The following is a 16,052-nucleotide window of genomic DNA, read 5'->3' as shown; positions in this document are numbered from 1 at the left end:
CTGCCTGTTGTAGCCATTGTAATGCCCTGTGCTAGATACTGCATGATTTAAGCTGTATTTTATTTCTTTTTTATTGTATTTTCTTGCAATAGAACTGGGAAGGCCAGCTATGAGAGAACTAGAAAAGGTCCCCAAATGCAAAGATGTATCACTGAACACCAAAGTCAGGATCATTCAGACCATGGTATTCCCTGTCTCTATGTAGGGATGTGAAAGTTGGACAGTGAAAAAAGCAGATAAGAGAAAAATCAACTCATTTGAAATATGGTGTTGGAGGAGTGCTTTGCAGATACCATGGATTGTGAAAAGGACAAATAACTGGGTATTAGAACAAATTAAGCCAGAACTATCACTAGAAGCTAAAATGATGAAACTGAGGTTATCATACCTTGGACACATAATGAGAAGACATGATTCACCAAAAAAGACAATAATGCTGGGAAAAACAAGGGAGTAGAAAAAGAGGAAAGCCAAACAAGAGGTTGATTGATTCCATAAAGGCAGCCACAGACCTGAACTTACAAGATCTGAACAGGGCAGTTTATAACAGATGCTATTGGAGGTCTCTGAATTATAGGATCGCCATAAGTTGAAATCGACTTGAAGGCACATAACAAATTTTCTTGCATCACAGTTTGAATTCCATAGAATGCAAATTGTAATACAATATAAGAAATCAAAGAAGCAATAAAAATACCATTAAAAGCCAATATGAATATTTAATGCATTGGATGTGCTGTCTCCCGTCAAACAACAAATCCACAGACATGCTATGGACCATCTGAATGAAGCTTATGGGCCACTATTGGTCCACAGACCACTGTTTGGGAACCCTTGCAATAGGCAAGCCCTGAATTATTAGATCTGTCCAAAATTCACAGGAATTTAATTATTAAAAACCTTTGTATCTCAAGTTTATAGGGTGACCAGATAAAATAAAGAACAGAGCATTTATGACTTGTGTAAAAAAAGGAAATTTTGTCAGCCCTGCAGCACTAACGGGCTCCTCTCTGCTACTCCAGCCTGGGCCAGCCCAAGACATTTTGCTTCCTGAAGCAAAGGAGAAAATGGTGCCCCCCTCCTGTTTTCACACACACATAATGATGAGAAGATGGAAATGTGTAATTGAATGTAGGATATGACCCACAAAAAAACCATAGTGTGCTATTCTAATCTTACTCTCCAGTTATTTTGTTTTTATTTTCTTTCCCCCCTTTTTTCTTTTGCATGTTATGCAGTTGCTGATGTGTCGTCCTGTGCATATTTACTTGGAGGTAAATCCACTGGCTTATTCCCTGATACACATGCATAAGATTGCAACCCTAATCTGTGTGCTTGGATGGGTATGTATGTGTACTTAGTTGTGCTTTGAAAGTGTACATACCTTACATAACACTTTAATAGCTGTCATTTTCTAGAAAGGAAGCTGTCTTATATTGAATCAGACCAACACTCTATCTAGCTCAGTAGTGTCTACTGTGACAGGCAGCAGTTCTCCAGGAATTCAGACCAAGGTCTCTCCCATTCCTGTCTGGGAGATGCTGGGGATTGAATGTGGAATCTTCTGCACACAAAGCAGATGCTCTACCACTGAGCTATGGCCCTTCCCCCATTGTTTGTTTTGTTCATAGGACTATATTATATCATATAACGATAGAGAGAAAGATCCAAATGCTCATTTACTTTGAATAGGTGAGGCAGAGAATGTATTGTTATTAGTAAAAATGGAAAATCACAAGCATGTTCCAAATCTCCTACATTTTTTTGCAAATTAACAGTCGAGAACTGTTAATTAAGAAGATGCAGGCTGCTGACAATACTTTGTCAATAAATGTGATACTGAAGTAGAAGTCCTAGAAACGGTATTGATGCCTTTGTTGTCAGAACTTCAGGCAGCTTTTGTTTTAATCTCTGGGTCCTCAGTCCCAGCCAGCAGCTTATTTGATATTGTGGGGGGGGGGTTGCATGTTTTCTCTCCCATTGCCTTTAAAAAGCTAAATGTTCAGGACTAAATTTGGTCATGCAGCACTTGAAAATTCCCTGGAATGTCCTCAGGTTTCAAACTCCTCTGATAGACACCAGCTCCACCTCCTGCCATGTCTCATTGGCCCATTGGAACCAGGCTGCACTGCTGTTACTCTCATTGGCCAAGTGTTCTTCATCTGCATAACCATTTTATTCCAGGCTGTGGAGAAGTTACAGCTGCTTATATGTAATAATCTCAACACCTCCAAAATACGGAAGGAGAAGAAGAACCTGGTTTCCCCTCAAATCCTATTAATCCTATTAATTTGCTCCTTTCCCCTCACCTTTTAAATATATATATATATACACAGATACATACATACATACTGTGCTTCAACTGCAACTTGCCAAGATGTCCAGGGTAGCAAAATACCGAAAGCAAGTCAGTGAGGACCCAGATATTGACAACTTACTGTCTACACTCTCTCCAGAGGAGATGGAAGAGCTAGAAAAAGAGCTGGATGCGTCTGATTCAGATGGAAACATTCCTGTGGGGCTCCGGCAGAAAGATCAAACTGAAAAACAATCAAGTGGCAAGTACAATCGAGAGGCAATGCTCAATTATTGCGAAAAGGAGAGCAAGAAACTTGTTCAGAGGGAGCAGTCAATGGATGTAAGTTATTGCTGTTGTTATGGGGAAAGGGATATTTCTGCTGCAGGGGGAAAAAAGCTGGCACAGGATGATTGATGTGTTATGAAAACCACGTAAGAATCACTGCAAAATCAGTGAGTCAAAAAGTGATGACTGTATCTCGTAAAGAAAATATTGGTCATGATAAGATGCAGCAGAATGAATGCAATTGTCTTTTAAGTGTTAACTCTTACAAAGGGAACAATCAAAGAACTCAGCAAGGAATATTAGTGTCAGTTTTTTGCTACTACTGTTGTTGTTATTATTTCAATGTATTGGTTAGTTGCTTGACACTTAAAGAGTCTCCAAGCAACTTCCAAAATTTAAAGCATGACAAACTCAGGAAAAAATAACATTTTGTTTTGCAATAAAAGCCATACAATAGCCTATAAAACAAATCCAGTAGAGCAGGAGAAATTTCAGCAGCATAAACATAGCATTAATACACAGCAAAATCATCACAATCCATTAAATGCCTGGGAGAAGAGATAAGTTTGTAAATGATGGTGTCAGACACACTTCATTGCCTTTCATTGTTGCAAATACTTCCCCAAGAGTCAATGAAATGTAAGTAACTGTCACAATGGCACCATTTCTTGGATTCTGTCATTTGGAAACATTTGACTTCTGCTGCCCTGTGCCCTCCAGCTCAGCAGGGGGCAGACATATATAAGGAGCAGGCTATTCTCTCTCCGGCCTAACTGGCGCTCCAGGTCTCTTTGCTTCCAGTTGTTTTGTTTTTGCTGCCCCTGGGAATCCAGCCTCATATCCTCATTGGCCGTGTCAGTTCAGCTGTGCCTGAGACCTGATATTGCAACTGAGACAAGATGCTGAGGAGAGGCAATGGGACATGGGTTATTTATTTATTTATTTATTTATTTATTTATATTTCCATTTATAGACTGCTTACTATCTGAAGTATCTGAAAGCGGTTTACAATAGAATACACAAGGTACAATTAAAAATCAAATTAATTTACAAAGGAAAATACATGAACAATATCCATCTACATAAACACAGTATAAAAGCCAGAGTAGGCCACAAGGGACCAAAGTGCAAAAGATTCAAAAACTGGAATTCCTTGCATGGGCCTCAGGAAGAATGTATTACCATTGGGTTACCAATTTCTCTCTCTCTCTTTAACAGCAGCTTGACCCAGAAATTTAAAGGCCAAGACTTTTCCCAGTGCTTATCCATGCCAGGAAAAGTGTCACCTGCTAACTTTCAGCATTGAGAGGTCAGGACCAGGACCAGAAAAAATGGTGGCAATCATATGTTGTGCCAATTAGGGTTGCCAGATGTCCAGTTTTCGCCCAGAGACTCCGGTTTTTGGTGTCCTTTCCAGTTGACTCACCTTAATCTCCAGACTCCTAGCTTTCATTTTTTTAAAAAATTAAGTTTCTAGGTGGTCTGGTTCAAAAGATATAAACCAAAATGTTAGCCCCCTCCCCTGCAAGTTCTGTTACTACCGGCAGCTCTAATTCCTGCCCTTTCCGGTTTTTAGCCAACAAGTGAAGTCAGGGTTGTGATTGAAAGATTTGTTGACCCCAGGCAATAGCTAAACTCACAGTTTCCTCTTCCTGCTTGTCTCACATTAGGAATTCAGTAAATATATAGCTTTCAGCAACATAAAGAGTACTTTCTGTGTACAGGATTGGGACTTGCTTCTGAGTAAACATGCATAGCATTGCACTACAACAGACGATCACAGCAGGATTGCTAGGCACAAAAGTGTACATGCAAGGTTTTTTAATTACTTGCAAAAATGGCATATTACACATTTTATCTTTCAAATAAAGTTTGAACAGAAGCTTTGAAAAATGTACATGCTGCAGTGTTATACTTTTCTAATTAAGGAGTCAAACAAGTTTAAATTTTACTGGAAGAGGGCAGTTTATTTGTCTTATTCATAACCTGTTTTGAAAACCTTCCCAATATGAAGCTTTTCTGGGAGAAAAGCTGCAATGCTAATTCTACATACCTGGGAGCTAACCCCATTGAATTCAGTAGGACTTACTTTTGAGTAGACGTGGTTACAATTGTGCTGAAAATCAATGGGACTTTTGAGTGAACATAGAAAAGGATTATGTTGTAAATCTTTCTCTCCCCCTCTCATCCTTTTTCTTTAAGCAGTTAGGCAAGGCTTACATAGGTGTCACTGCTTTTATTTGGCAGGAAACTAATACTTATTTTTTTAAAAAAATGTTCTGCAATGGCCAACTGGTTTTGACAAACTATTATACGGGGTGTATGTATTTTTACATCTCCAGTGTGTGTGCATGTGGAGTCTTTCCAACAACCCTGTGAGGTAGGGTTGGAAACCAAGGCAGCTCACAACAAGAAATGAAGCAATTTAAAATCCAATAACCATAAAACAAGTATAAAAGTTGCAAAACAACTTAATGTGGCATGATTCTGAATTTTGAATTGGGTAAGTGAAGTTCCTTATCACTGAACTGCAGTCCTGTGCATGCTTCCCTGTCTGAGTAAGCCCCATTGAATACATAGGGACTTGCTTCTGAGAAAACATGCATAGGTTTGCACCTTGGGGTGGTCATGGTTCCACTCTGTTGTTTTTACACTCAGATTAGGTTGAGAGATGGTGCGTAGCCCATGGTCACCCAGTAAACTTTGTATCTTATTTCCATTTTAAAATTTATTTATTTATTATTTGATTTATATCCCGCCCTTCCTCCCAGTAGGAGCCCAGGGCTATGATAGAAATTATCTATATGCAGGCAACGTTTATGAAGTAATGCAGATCCACATAATACGTTTAAAGCACATCCAGCCAGCATATGAAGTGCATGACCAAAGAATCCTGGGAAGTGTAGTTTCCCCCTTACAGTTATAGTTCCCAGCACCCTTAACAAACTACAGTTCCCAGGATTCTGTGGTGGAATTCATGTACTTTAAATGTGTTATGTGGATCTGCCCTAGCATCCTGTGCGTTCATTAGTGAAATGAAAAGAACAATTTTAAAAGATACCTTCTTAAACAGGGCTGTACCTCAGGGGTAGGGCACATGTTTTGCATGCAAAGGTCCAATATTCAATCTCTGGAAGAGACTATTGCCTGGAATCCTGGAGAGCCAATGCTAGTTCATGTCAGCAGTACTGAGCTAGATGGTACCAAATGGCTTGACAGTATAAAAGAGGAAAGAGACCTAAGGGCCACAGTGACTCTTAAATGTATTTATTTGTTTGATTTACATTTATATACTGTTTTATTGTAAAAAAAAAAATCAAAGCAGTTTATAGGAAGAATTAAAACAATAAAATTATTGGCAAAAACAGTTAAAGACAGGAATTTAAAAACATTCAACATAATAAAACCAGCAATGAGTTAAAAACAGATATAAAAAACATAATAGTTTCTACATGCCTGGGTAGGCTTGCCTAAACAAAAATGTTTTTAGCAGGTGCCAAAATGAGTACAATGAAGGTGCTTGCCTAATGTAAATAGGCAGGAAGTTCCAAAGCGTAGGTACTGCCGCACTAAAGGATTGATTTCTTACAAAAGCAGAACAAGTACTATATGGAACTCGTAACATGGAAAGCACACCTTGAACTTGGCATGGTAGCAAATCAGCAACCAGTGCAGATTTCAGAGCAGAGATATTATGTGCTGATAAGGTCTCACTGATGTCAACAATCGTGCTGCAGCATTCTACACTAACTGCAACCCTGGGGTAAGGTTGTGCTGCATGGGGATTTCTGTGACCTTGGCTGACTGGCTGCCAGGATTTTTTTAGTTTTGGTTAGTAACCCTGATTGGAATCTTGTTGTGGTTCGTATGGTATTGCATTTAGGAAATCATCACTGTCTTTTTCTTTTTCTATTTGCATTTCATTTAACTCTGACCTTACTCCCTTACATCCATGGAAGCAACAACAGCAGTTCCATGTGCTCAGCTCAACCCTCTTAAATCCACTGACGATGCACCTTGTTATTTGCATGATGGTTTGTTTCTTGACCAATAGTGGTAAAAGAGAATTCACATACTGGGAAGTGTGGCTTCAATTGCTGTTGTTCCCATTCTACTGCTTGTGAAGGTGGACCAAATCATGTGTGTTTTCTCTCTGTCAATTATTACTCACTGGAATTGGGTTGGCTGTCAAAGTGAGTTTATAGCAGCTCACAGAGTAGGCAGGAAAGAGTAGAGAATCTTCTTAACTCTTACTCATTTCTCAGACCTCTCTGTGCAGTGAAGAGTCAAGTTTGTAAAGAAGTTTGGAGCAGCCACATTAAAAGGCAGGCAGGGCATTCCAGGCAGGGGGTTGCCAACCCTCTTTGATATGGATATCATTGCAGAGGATTCCTAATCAAGCCTTACCAACCGCACAATCCTAACAATATCCACAGAGAAGTAAGTCCTGTTGAATTCTTTGGGGATTAGTCCTTTAGTAAGTGTGTTTAGAATTGCAGCCTTCAGGGGCATCCATCTTTACTTCTGAGTGCTCCCATCTAACATCTCCACAACACTGGGGTTTCTTCCTACAACAGCCTTCTGGTGACTGGTCTGGCCTGAGGGCACTTAAACCCTTCTTGCCAGAAGCAAGTAGGCTAGATTAAATGTTCCTTACCCAGGATCTCTAAGCAGGTAAGAAGGAATGATTCCATCACTTCAGCTGGACCTGGAAACACCCCCATTTAGCTAAGGTTTCTATCTTAATTACCAGTCAGAGAAATTTTTTTTTGTTTGGGTGGTATGCTCCAAGCGACTGTGGTTAATGCTTAATGTATCATGCTTAATGACATCACTAGGGCTCGCTCCAATGACATCATTAGGGCACACCCCCTGTGATATCACCAGAGCACGCCCCTATGATATCACTAGGATCTGCCCAGGAAATCTCAGGATTTGAGATGCTTCTGACTTGGCAACCCTGGTGCCAACTGACAAGCAGCAATGGGAGGTATGAAACTATTTTGCAATCATGCCTTCCATGGTGGAGAGGACAGGTCAGCAATAATCCTGGGAACTGTAGTTTGTTACGGGCGCTGAGAATTGTAGCTCTGTGAGGTGCTAACTACAGTTCTCAGGATTATTGGTGGGGGGAGAGAATATGCTTTGAATGTGTTTTAAAGTTATGGTGTGTACGCAGCCCCAGTTTCTGCAGCAGCAACTGCTATTGCCTGCCTGGAGTTATTCTAGGACAGCCTTTCCCAGCTAGTGGGCTACCAGATGTTGTTGGACCACAATTCCCGTCTTTCCTGACCATTGGCAATGCTGGCTGAGGCTGATGGGAGTTGTGGTCCAACAACATCTGGTGGCCCATTAGTTGGGAAAGGCTGTTCTAGGAGGACAGATGGGGAGCAGCCAAACCTGCCTGCTATTCCAGACACTCCTTTGGGGAGAAAGGTAGGGTTTGCAGAGAGTTTGAAGGAAGGGGGAGAGATGGCATCAGACAAATTCTAACCATATGGGGCAGCAATGGAGAAAGGACGGAGTCTTTTGAGGGAGCAGGAGACATCAGACAGATGATGGTGCTGGAGCTGGAGAAGTTAAGGTCATGGGCAGGGATGTGTTGGTTGTTCCACAATCTGTGGATTGCCCTCTAGCGGCTATATGGCAACAGACCTTCTCTTTAGTGCAGCCTTTCCCAACCAGTGTGCCTCCAGATGTTGTTGGACCACAACTCCCATCAGCCTCAGCCAGCATTGCCAATGGCTGAGGCTGATGGGAGTTGTGGTCCAACAACATTTGGAGGCACACTGGTTGGGAAAGGCTGCTTTAGTGGCACCTACTTTCTAGACTGCTCCCCCCTCCCCCCATGATCTAGGATGCTCTAACTGTAGCATGTTTTAGCCACTTGCTAAAAACATATCTTATTGTACAGGTAGTTCCTGACGGTTAATGTTGGATGTGAGTACTGGATCATACTTCATATTTGGTATTTTGGATATGTTTATATTTATGTATATCTGTATACTGCACCTTAATGTATTTTTAGTGGTTTTTACCTTATTCGGTGTAAACCAGTCTGAGCTTTTTTTAAAGAATAAGCAGTAAATAAATTGACTAAGTAAATAAACAGTTGAAGACAATCTTACTCGGCCACGAGTGATGGCCAATGAATGAAATGAATGCAGCATGTTAGGTGGTGTACCAACTGTTGCACCACACTTCCAACTGTGCTATCGCCAAGACTGGGATTGGGTGCAGAAGGGTGGTGGGGAAGGTGGGGGAAGCTCCAGCTGACAGTGGCAGTGCATGCAGGTGCATATGCATCTATACCCACTGCCGCCAACCTGGTCCTTCCCTGTCCTTGCTGCCACAGCCAACTTCACTCACCAAACTGTAAATAAAAGGGGTATAAGAGCAAAATGGGAAGGGAAGCAAGGATATGGAGAAGTCTGATGGTAAGCAGAAGGAGCTTGGACTAGATCTGAGAGGAGACCGGAAGCCAGTGTAGGAATCAGAGCTAGGATACAGTGTAAAAGAGTATTATTTATTTTATTTATTTATTAAATTTATATCCCGCTCTGTCTCCCAGTAGGAGTTCAGGGCAGCAAACAAAAACACTCCAAAACATTATAAAAAGAGGCTTTAAAGTATATTAAAACCAAACATCTTTAAAAACATGTTAAAACAAAATATCGTTAAAAACATTTTTTAAAAAAAGTTTAAAAACATCTTAAAAAGTAATTCCAGCACAGATACAGACTGGGATAAGGTCTCTACTTAAAAGGCTTGATGAAAGATGAAGGTCTTCAGTAGACAGCAATAAGTTAACAGAAATGGTGCCTGTCTAATATTTAAGGACAGCAAATTCCAGAGGGTAGTGGCCACAACACCAAAGGTCCATTCCCTTGTTGTGCGGAACAGACCTCCTGATAAGATGGTATCTGCAGAAAGCCCTCACCTGCAGAGTGCAGTGATCAACTGGATATATCAGGGGTAAGACGATCTTTCAGGTATCCTGATCCCAAGCTGTATAGGGATTCGTACATCAAAACCTTGAACCGGTAGCTAAATAAAGTGTTATACCTTCATTTTTGTAGAAGGATATGATAAAATTAAGTTTTGTACATAGCAGTGGCTTTTGCAGGCTGACTGATTTTAAGTTCTTATGGGATACCTCCTGCTGTTTTGATGCTGGAAACTGGCAAGGAATGTGCTCTACCACCAAGTTATGGCCCTGTGAATAAAGTTGGCAACATTTATTGATTTCTGGTGTTGAAATCTACAGCTGGTATAGCACAGTGGGGAGGAGCCAGAGTCTGTGAGTTCAAATCCCCGCTCATGCCTCCTGGGTGTCAAGGGCCAGCTAAAGATCACCCCCACAGTGAGTGGCTCAGGGGTTACGTGCCTTGCTACCTGTGCAGCTGTGGGCAAGCTGCATAGTCCCAAGGAGCCCAGTTGCCCCCCAGCTGGCACTTGTGGACAAGGAGGGGCTGGCTTGTGCAGCCGTGGCAAGCTGAGCAGGCCCTAGCCAGCTGGGGAGGACTAGCCTCAGAGGGAGGCAATGGTAAACCCCCTCTGAATACAGCTTACCATGAAATCCCTATTCATGGGGTAGCCATAAGTCGGGATCGACTTAAAGGCAGTCCATTTCAATTTTTTCAGTGTTGAAATATGTAAAATGTATTTTTCTTTGCATTTGCTGTTCTCTTGGGAAACTAAAAAGTGCATACATGCATATGGAACTAGCATCAAGAAGAATGCGACTTTTAAACTACAGGTTCTGTATTTGTATTTTAGATTTCTAGGCTATCCTAGCCTAAGGGCTTAGCATGTACCAGTACGGTAAGGTGGGGGAAAGGAATGCATGCCAGTTTTTCTGCTCCAAACTGAGCTGAAGGAAGGCCAGAACAACAACAACACTGTGGTATTTCAGTGGAATGATCATTCTTGAGTCTTGACAGTTCATTTTTCAGTCTCACCCTAGATAGACAGGAAGCATCCTGAACTGCAAAGTGGGTGAAAACCAAGGAGACCAACAGAAAGCACAGCAGACTGTAGATAAGGCCTGCACAACTTGTGACCCACCAGGCAGAACCAAGCCCGCCAGCCATGTACTTGATAACTAACCCCCTGTGTTTTTGCAGTCCCAGGAAGCAGCAGCAGCAACAAGTTCATTGAGCCCCTGGGACTCTGTGGCTGATGGGCTGCCTTTGCTTTGGTGAGTCACAAGCTCCTTCATGCATGCTTGTGTGGGTCATGCCACCTTAATAACTCTAGTACTGCAAATAATTATGCAGTGTGTCTCTTTATTTCTTTGGTTTCCCCCTGGGCAGTTAAGCACACTGGGTGGAAGGGATGCAGCATGAGGAACAACGAATTGGTTAAAGGTCTGATTGGGGTATGCAGAATGATTTAAAACCTCCATAATAGGAAATAGACTGCTTTAGGCAGCGTTAAACATTTTTCTCATTTGTACTCAGGGCTGATTTGAAAGCTATGGAGAATGTACATTTCTCCCAGAGAGAGCATTCAAGCCTTTTCTTTAGCACGGGGCTTCATCAATGTTGCCAAGTTCTAGGCTGCGAGTGCACAAGCAGTTCAATCCTATTTCAAGCTTTAATCAGTGTAGCCAAGCTTTCCCTTCCACCCAGCTGCAGTATCCTCTGTGAGGCAAGCAGGGAAGATGTACAGCTCTGTTAAAATGCCGGGAGACTTGTGATCAGTCTCCTTTTTCTTTGTAGTGAATTTCATCATTCAGGTTATGGGGGGCTGTAAATTTGATCACAGCAGCAGCACTAAGGAGGTTGCAATTAATTATTTTCCCACAGACCATTTTTGTGATCAACATCTCTCTCTCTCTCTCTCTCTCTCTCTCTCTCTCTCTCTCTCTCTCTCGTCAAACACACACACAGCAGCTGGTTTCCCTGGGGGGGGGCAGGGCAGGAAACATCCTTACCAGCATCAACTTGCATCGGTGCTAAGACTGTGAGGCTATTGGCATACAAGATGCTTCTGGTTTTTCTCCTTTCCCTGCCCCCTACCTGTTTGTTTGTTTTTTAAATCCTAATGTAGCATTCCTAGAACATAAGAATAGCCCTGCTGGAGCAGACAAAAGGTCCATCTGATCCAACATCCTGTTTCTCACAGTGACTAGCCCGGGGATGGGAAACCTGTAGCTCTGACCATTGGCCATGCTGGATGAGGCTGATGAAATCCAATAACATTGGGAGGGCCACAGGGTCCCCATACTTGGGCTGCGTACACACCATACATTTAAAGCACATGGCTTTCCCCATGGTATCCTGGGAATTGTAGTTTGTTAAGGATACTGGGAACTGTAGTTCTGTGAGGGGTAAACTACAGTTTCCAGGATTCTTTGGGAGACATCATGTACTTTAAATGGGCTTTAGGTGTATGAAGTATATGCAGTTTAATTAGATGTCTACAGGAAGCCCACAAGAAGGACGTGAATACAATAGCCCTCCCCAACCAAATGTATATTGTATCTGAACATCATTGCTAATAGCCACTGACAAGGCTACCCTTCATGAATTTGTCTCCATGCCTTTTTAAAGCTCCTGGACCACAGACAGATTTTCCCCTAGTATCAGTCCAGCAATACCAATGGCTGGTGCTGTCCCCATGTTGCTTAGGTACATGTGTTCCCTTATGCCAATGCTGGGATTTGTATGCTTAGTTCTGCTATGATCTTCTGCTGTGAAGCAAGAACATAGGATTGGTTCCATCATTAAGAGCAAGCTACAGGGAATCAGTTAATACATCTAGTGTAAAGCATGCAAAGTCCAAGGAATAAATATTTACAATATATTGGTAGTACAGAAGGAGTTAGAAGAGCTAGAGGGAGAGCAGAAAATGATGCACCAATTGCAGCTACTCTTTGGACAGTGAATTTTTAGTAGTTCAGATGATCAACTTCCCTACCACTTTTCAATCATATCTATCGCTCCATAGTTTGCCTTTGATGACATCAGTTTCATCTGCAGTCATATTAATAGTATTTATTACTTCATTGAGGTTTTCTTAATTGCAATAATATTGAATAAAATAAGCTGTAGGAGAAATTAGCTAATATATGAAAGAAAAACTCACAAAACCTCAGCTGTTCAGCAAGTTATTTAAGGTACAACATATGAGTTTTGCTAGAGTTGAGCTAGATAAGAATACAGGCTGTTGTAAATATTCAGCAGGGACAACTTAAAGCAATGGCTTTTGAAGTGTGAGAGAGACCTCCCCAAGATGATGGGAGGACAGAACATACGTGTTTTCATGGTACCTTCAGGCATATAACCCTATGTGCATAATAAATGATTGTGTACTGAATCAACACATGGAGTATATGGATAGGATCATGCCTGCTGGTCCCCAGCTCTCCACACTTCCTTATGTATATTATCAGTGCTGATGGATAGAGTCAGTGAAGCATTCCTTGTTATTTTTACAAAGGTTTTGTTTTGTTTTGTTTTCTTGAGGGCCTACTCCTTGGGAATCATAAAGTGTGTCTTGGGATCATATGGGTTTGTTCCTTTTCCTTTGAATGGTGAGGCCACGTCTGTGGTGTAATGCTGCCCAACGAAGCAACCATTTGGATTTGTTTTATTGTTCTTCAGATTGAGAACATTTTTTAAAGCCTTGGAACCTCACCTTAAGATACACATTGTCAGAGGTCACCTGCAGCTAGAATGGCTGTCACATAGACTTTGTTTTTAAAAGCCTTAAAATATGGCACAATTGAGCTTTAATGTTTTTGCTTTTTAAAATCCATGTAATAATGGAATCTGAAATAATGTATATTTCAGAATAGCATACCCACTTTTACCAGTTTTGCTTCATTGTGATGCAAGCTCCACAAAGTGTGATCAGTCTGACAAAGAGTACACATTTCATGGTCTAAGTCAAATAGTAACACTTAACACATTTTAAAATGTTGAAAGGCATCTTCAAAGAGTTACTTCCTCACTTAATTTGACTTTCTGTAGTGCTTAACTGTAGAAGACAAAGCATGTCAGGCTGGTGGTGGTCAAACTGCCTGGTAAATCTGGCCATTTAGATCATGTTTCAGTAATAAGATCTTGTCTAGCTGACTCTCTTTTCTTTCCATCCCTGGAGAGAAAGAAAGAAAATATCCTGTCCATTCCCTTCCTGCTCCTTGAGCTTGTTAGTAAGAGGGGGATTAGCACTCCTGAAACTCCAGATCCCAGCAGCAGCGGGTCTGTGACAGGGGCCAAATTTGTTATGACATGGAGATCTCACACACCGAGAGGTTAATCACCTGATCACAGTCCTCCTAGTGTTCCTGTCGTTCTTCCATAAGCAGAGTGGTGACTTTATCATTCTCTTGTTTCAACCTTTTGCTAACTGAAACTTTTTGGGATATTTGAAGTTCTGTAAGTTTATAATTTTCTCAAGGCTGAGATTAATTCTGTGCGACATTGATCTAACCACAGCTCAGGATATAGTGTCACTATTTTTGCATGTTGCTCCCCCACACTTCAGGTATGCAGTACTTTCCATCTCCCCTGGGCTATACAAGAATAACATGTGAATCAGACTTTGTTAATACCCTGATTATTTAGAGCTTCTGTCATGATCATCTGAGACACTGAGATAGGCATGGGGAATCTGTGGTCCTCCAGATGTTGCTGAATTACAGCTCCCATCACTCCTGTCCATTGACCATGGTGTTGTACAACAACATCTGGTGGGCCACAGGTTTCCCATCACTGATTTAGAGGTTTTCTTGCATCAAGGAAATGGAATCTTCCAAGACTATAGAGCCTTTCGTACTATGCCTCATGGATTGTTTTCTTGGCTGTTTAAATTAATGAAAACAATAATGAAACAGATGTGAAAGGTTGGTTTGAAGACCTGCTTTAGAGGAGGACAGTGCTCAGGCTGAGACTCTAAGCATCCTTAGAACCGTGGGCTGGTGCATATGGCTGCCCCTGGCTCATGGTCTCTCTTTTTCCTCTTAAGCCATAGCAAATCCCTGCTTGTGCCAAATAGGACACCTGAGTCAATTGCCAAGAGCAGATGCTACAGCTATGCCACAACAGTCTGTCTCCCTCTCTCTCTCCCTCTCTTTCTCTCTCTCATGCTCTACTGTATTGTACTGTATTGCACTGATAACAATCCTCTTATACAGGACCAAAATTGTTCGGTTAACCATTGAAAAAGTTTATTATCCCCTGATGAAGGCCTGCGATTACAGGCTGAAACGCGTTGGGCTTCTTTGAAAAATATTCTGCAATAAAACCAGTTTGGGCTTTTTTGAAAAAAATCTCGCAGTAAAATCAGTTTTCTATAAAATACTTCAGCATTCTGGTCTTTGACCCCCTTTTTCTACATATCAAATTCGATGCTCACCACTCTTTATCTGATTATCCTAGAACAGCCTTTCCCAGCCGGTGTGCCTCCAGATGTTGTTGGACCACAACTCCCATCAGCCTCAGCCATTGGCAATGCTGGCTGAGGCTGATGGGAGTTGTGGTCCAACAACATCTGGAGGCACACTGGTTGGGAAAGGCTGTCCTAGAATGATGAGAACCAAATACTATAAGCAGCCTGCTCAGAATTCACACAACTGTCACTTAACAAGCATTACTCATGTCTGTTTTCCCTACTAAGATGTAGCACCATACCGACATGCATTCATCCTTGCAGGGAAGCCTACCACTGGGCAACTTGTGCTCAAGACTTGAATGAAGAGAGCTGCAAACATCTAAACATGTGTTTTGTCATGGGAGCAGACACTTCTCTTTGTGCAATATCTAGAAAGCTGATAGAATTATGCTGCTGTTGTATACAGAAAGTCAGGCAGCAGTTTCAACTTATGATTGAAGAAATTGTTCGAATTACTCCATCTAACAGCAAACTTAGGCAGCAAGTGGTGCCTATTCAGGTATATAGCCAAAATGGAGAAGCAAGAGGGAGGTATCAGCATGCTCAAGAAATCTCCAAGGTTTAAAAAAGGTAAAGGTGTCCCCGCACTTGTAGTGCGAGTCATTTCCGACTCTTAGGGTGACATCTTGCGACGTTTACTAGGCAGACCGTATATATGGGGTGGGATTGCCAGTTCCTTCCCCAGCCTTTCATTACCCCCCAGCATAGGCCGGGTACTCATTTTACCGACCACGGATGGATGGAAGGCTGAGTGGACCTCAACCCCTTTTACCGGAGATTCGACTTCCTCCTTCCGTTGGAATCGAACTCCGGCCATGAGCAGAGCTTCGGCTGCATTACCGCCACTTACCACTCTGTGCCACAGAGGTTTACAGAAATACAGAAAACCCTTTTTTTAAAAAAAGTTGACTGAGCAGCTCCCAAAAAACAGCCTAATAAGAGAATGTGCTGTAGCAATGAGAGGTTGAGTGTCAGTTCACCAGGGCAGGGGGCGGGGATGGAAAGCCAGGGAATGGAGGAAGGGATGGAGCATCCTGAAGGAGAGCATGGCTGGCTGGAACCTTGA

The 16,052-nt window shown here is 41.9% G+C and overlaps 1 protein-coding gene across 1 annotated transcript in view; it reads left to right on the top strand.

Annotated features, from left to right (window-relative positions):
- Positions 1–2,192: 2,192 nt before the first annotated feature.
- LMOD1 (leiomodin 1) overlaps positions 2,193–16,052 on the top strand; it is a 40,606-nt gene continuing 26,746 nt past the window's right edge. Inside the window, exon 1 of the mRNA XM_061631788.1 lies at positions 2,193–2,638. Within this exon, the coding sequence (XP_061487772.1) occupies positions 2,378–2,638 (261 nt within the window). The 5' untranslated portion in view covers positions 2,193–2,377. The remainder of the gene's footprint in view (positions 2,639–16,052) is intronic.

Source organism: Rhineura floridana, chromosome 6 (assembly GCF_030035675.1).
Source record: "Rhineura floridana isolate rRhiFlo1 chromosome 6, rRhiFlo1.hap2, whole genome shotgun sequence".
Lineage (NCBI taxonomy): Eukaryota > Metazoa > Chordata > Lepidosauria > Squamata > Rhineuridae > Rhineura > Rhineura floridana.
The sequence above is the reverse complement of the archived record's forward strand: the minus strand, read 5'-3'. Positions and strand labels throughout refer to the sequence as shown.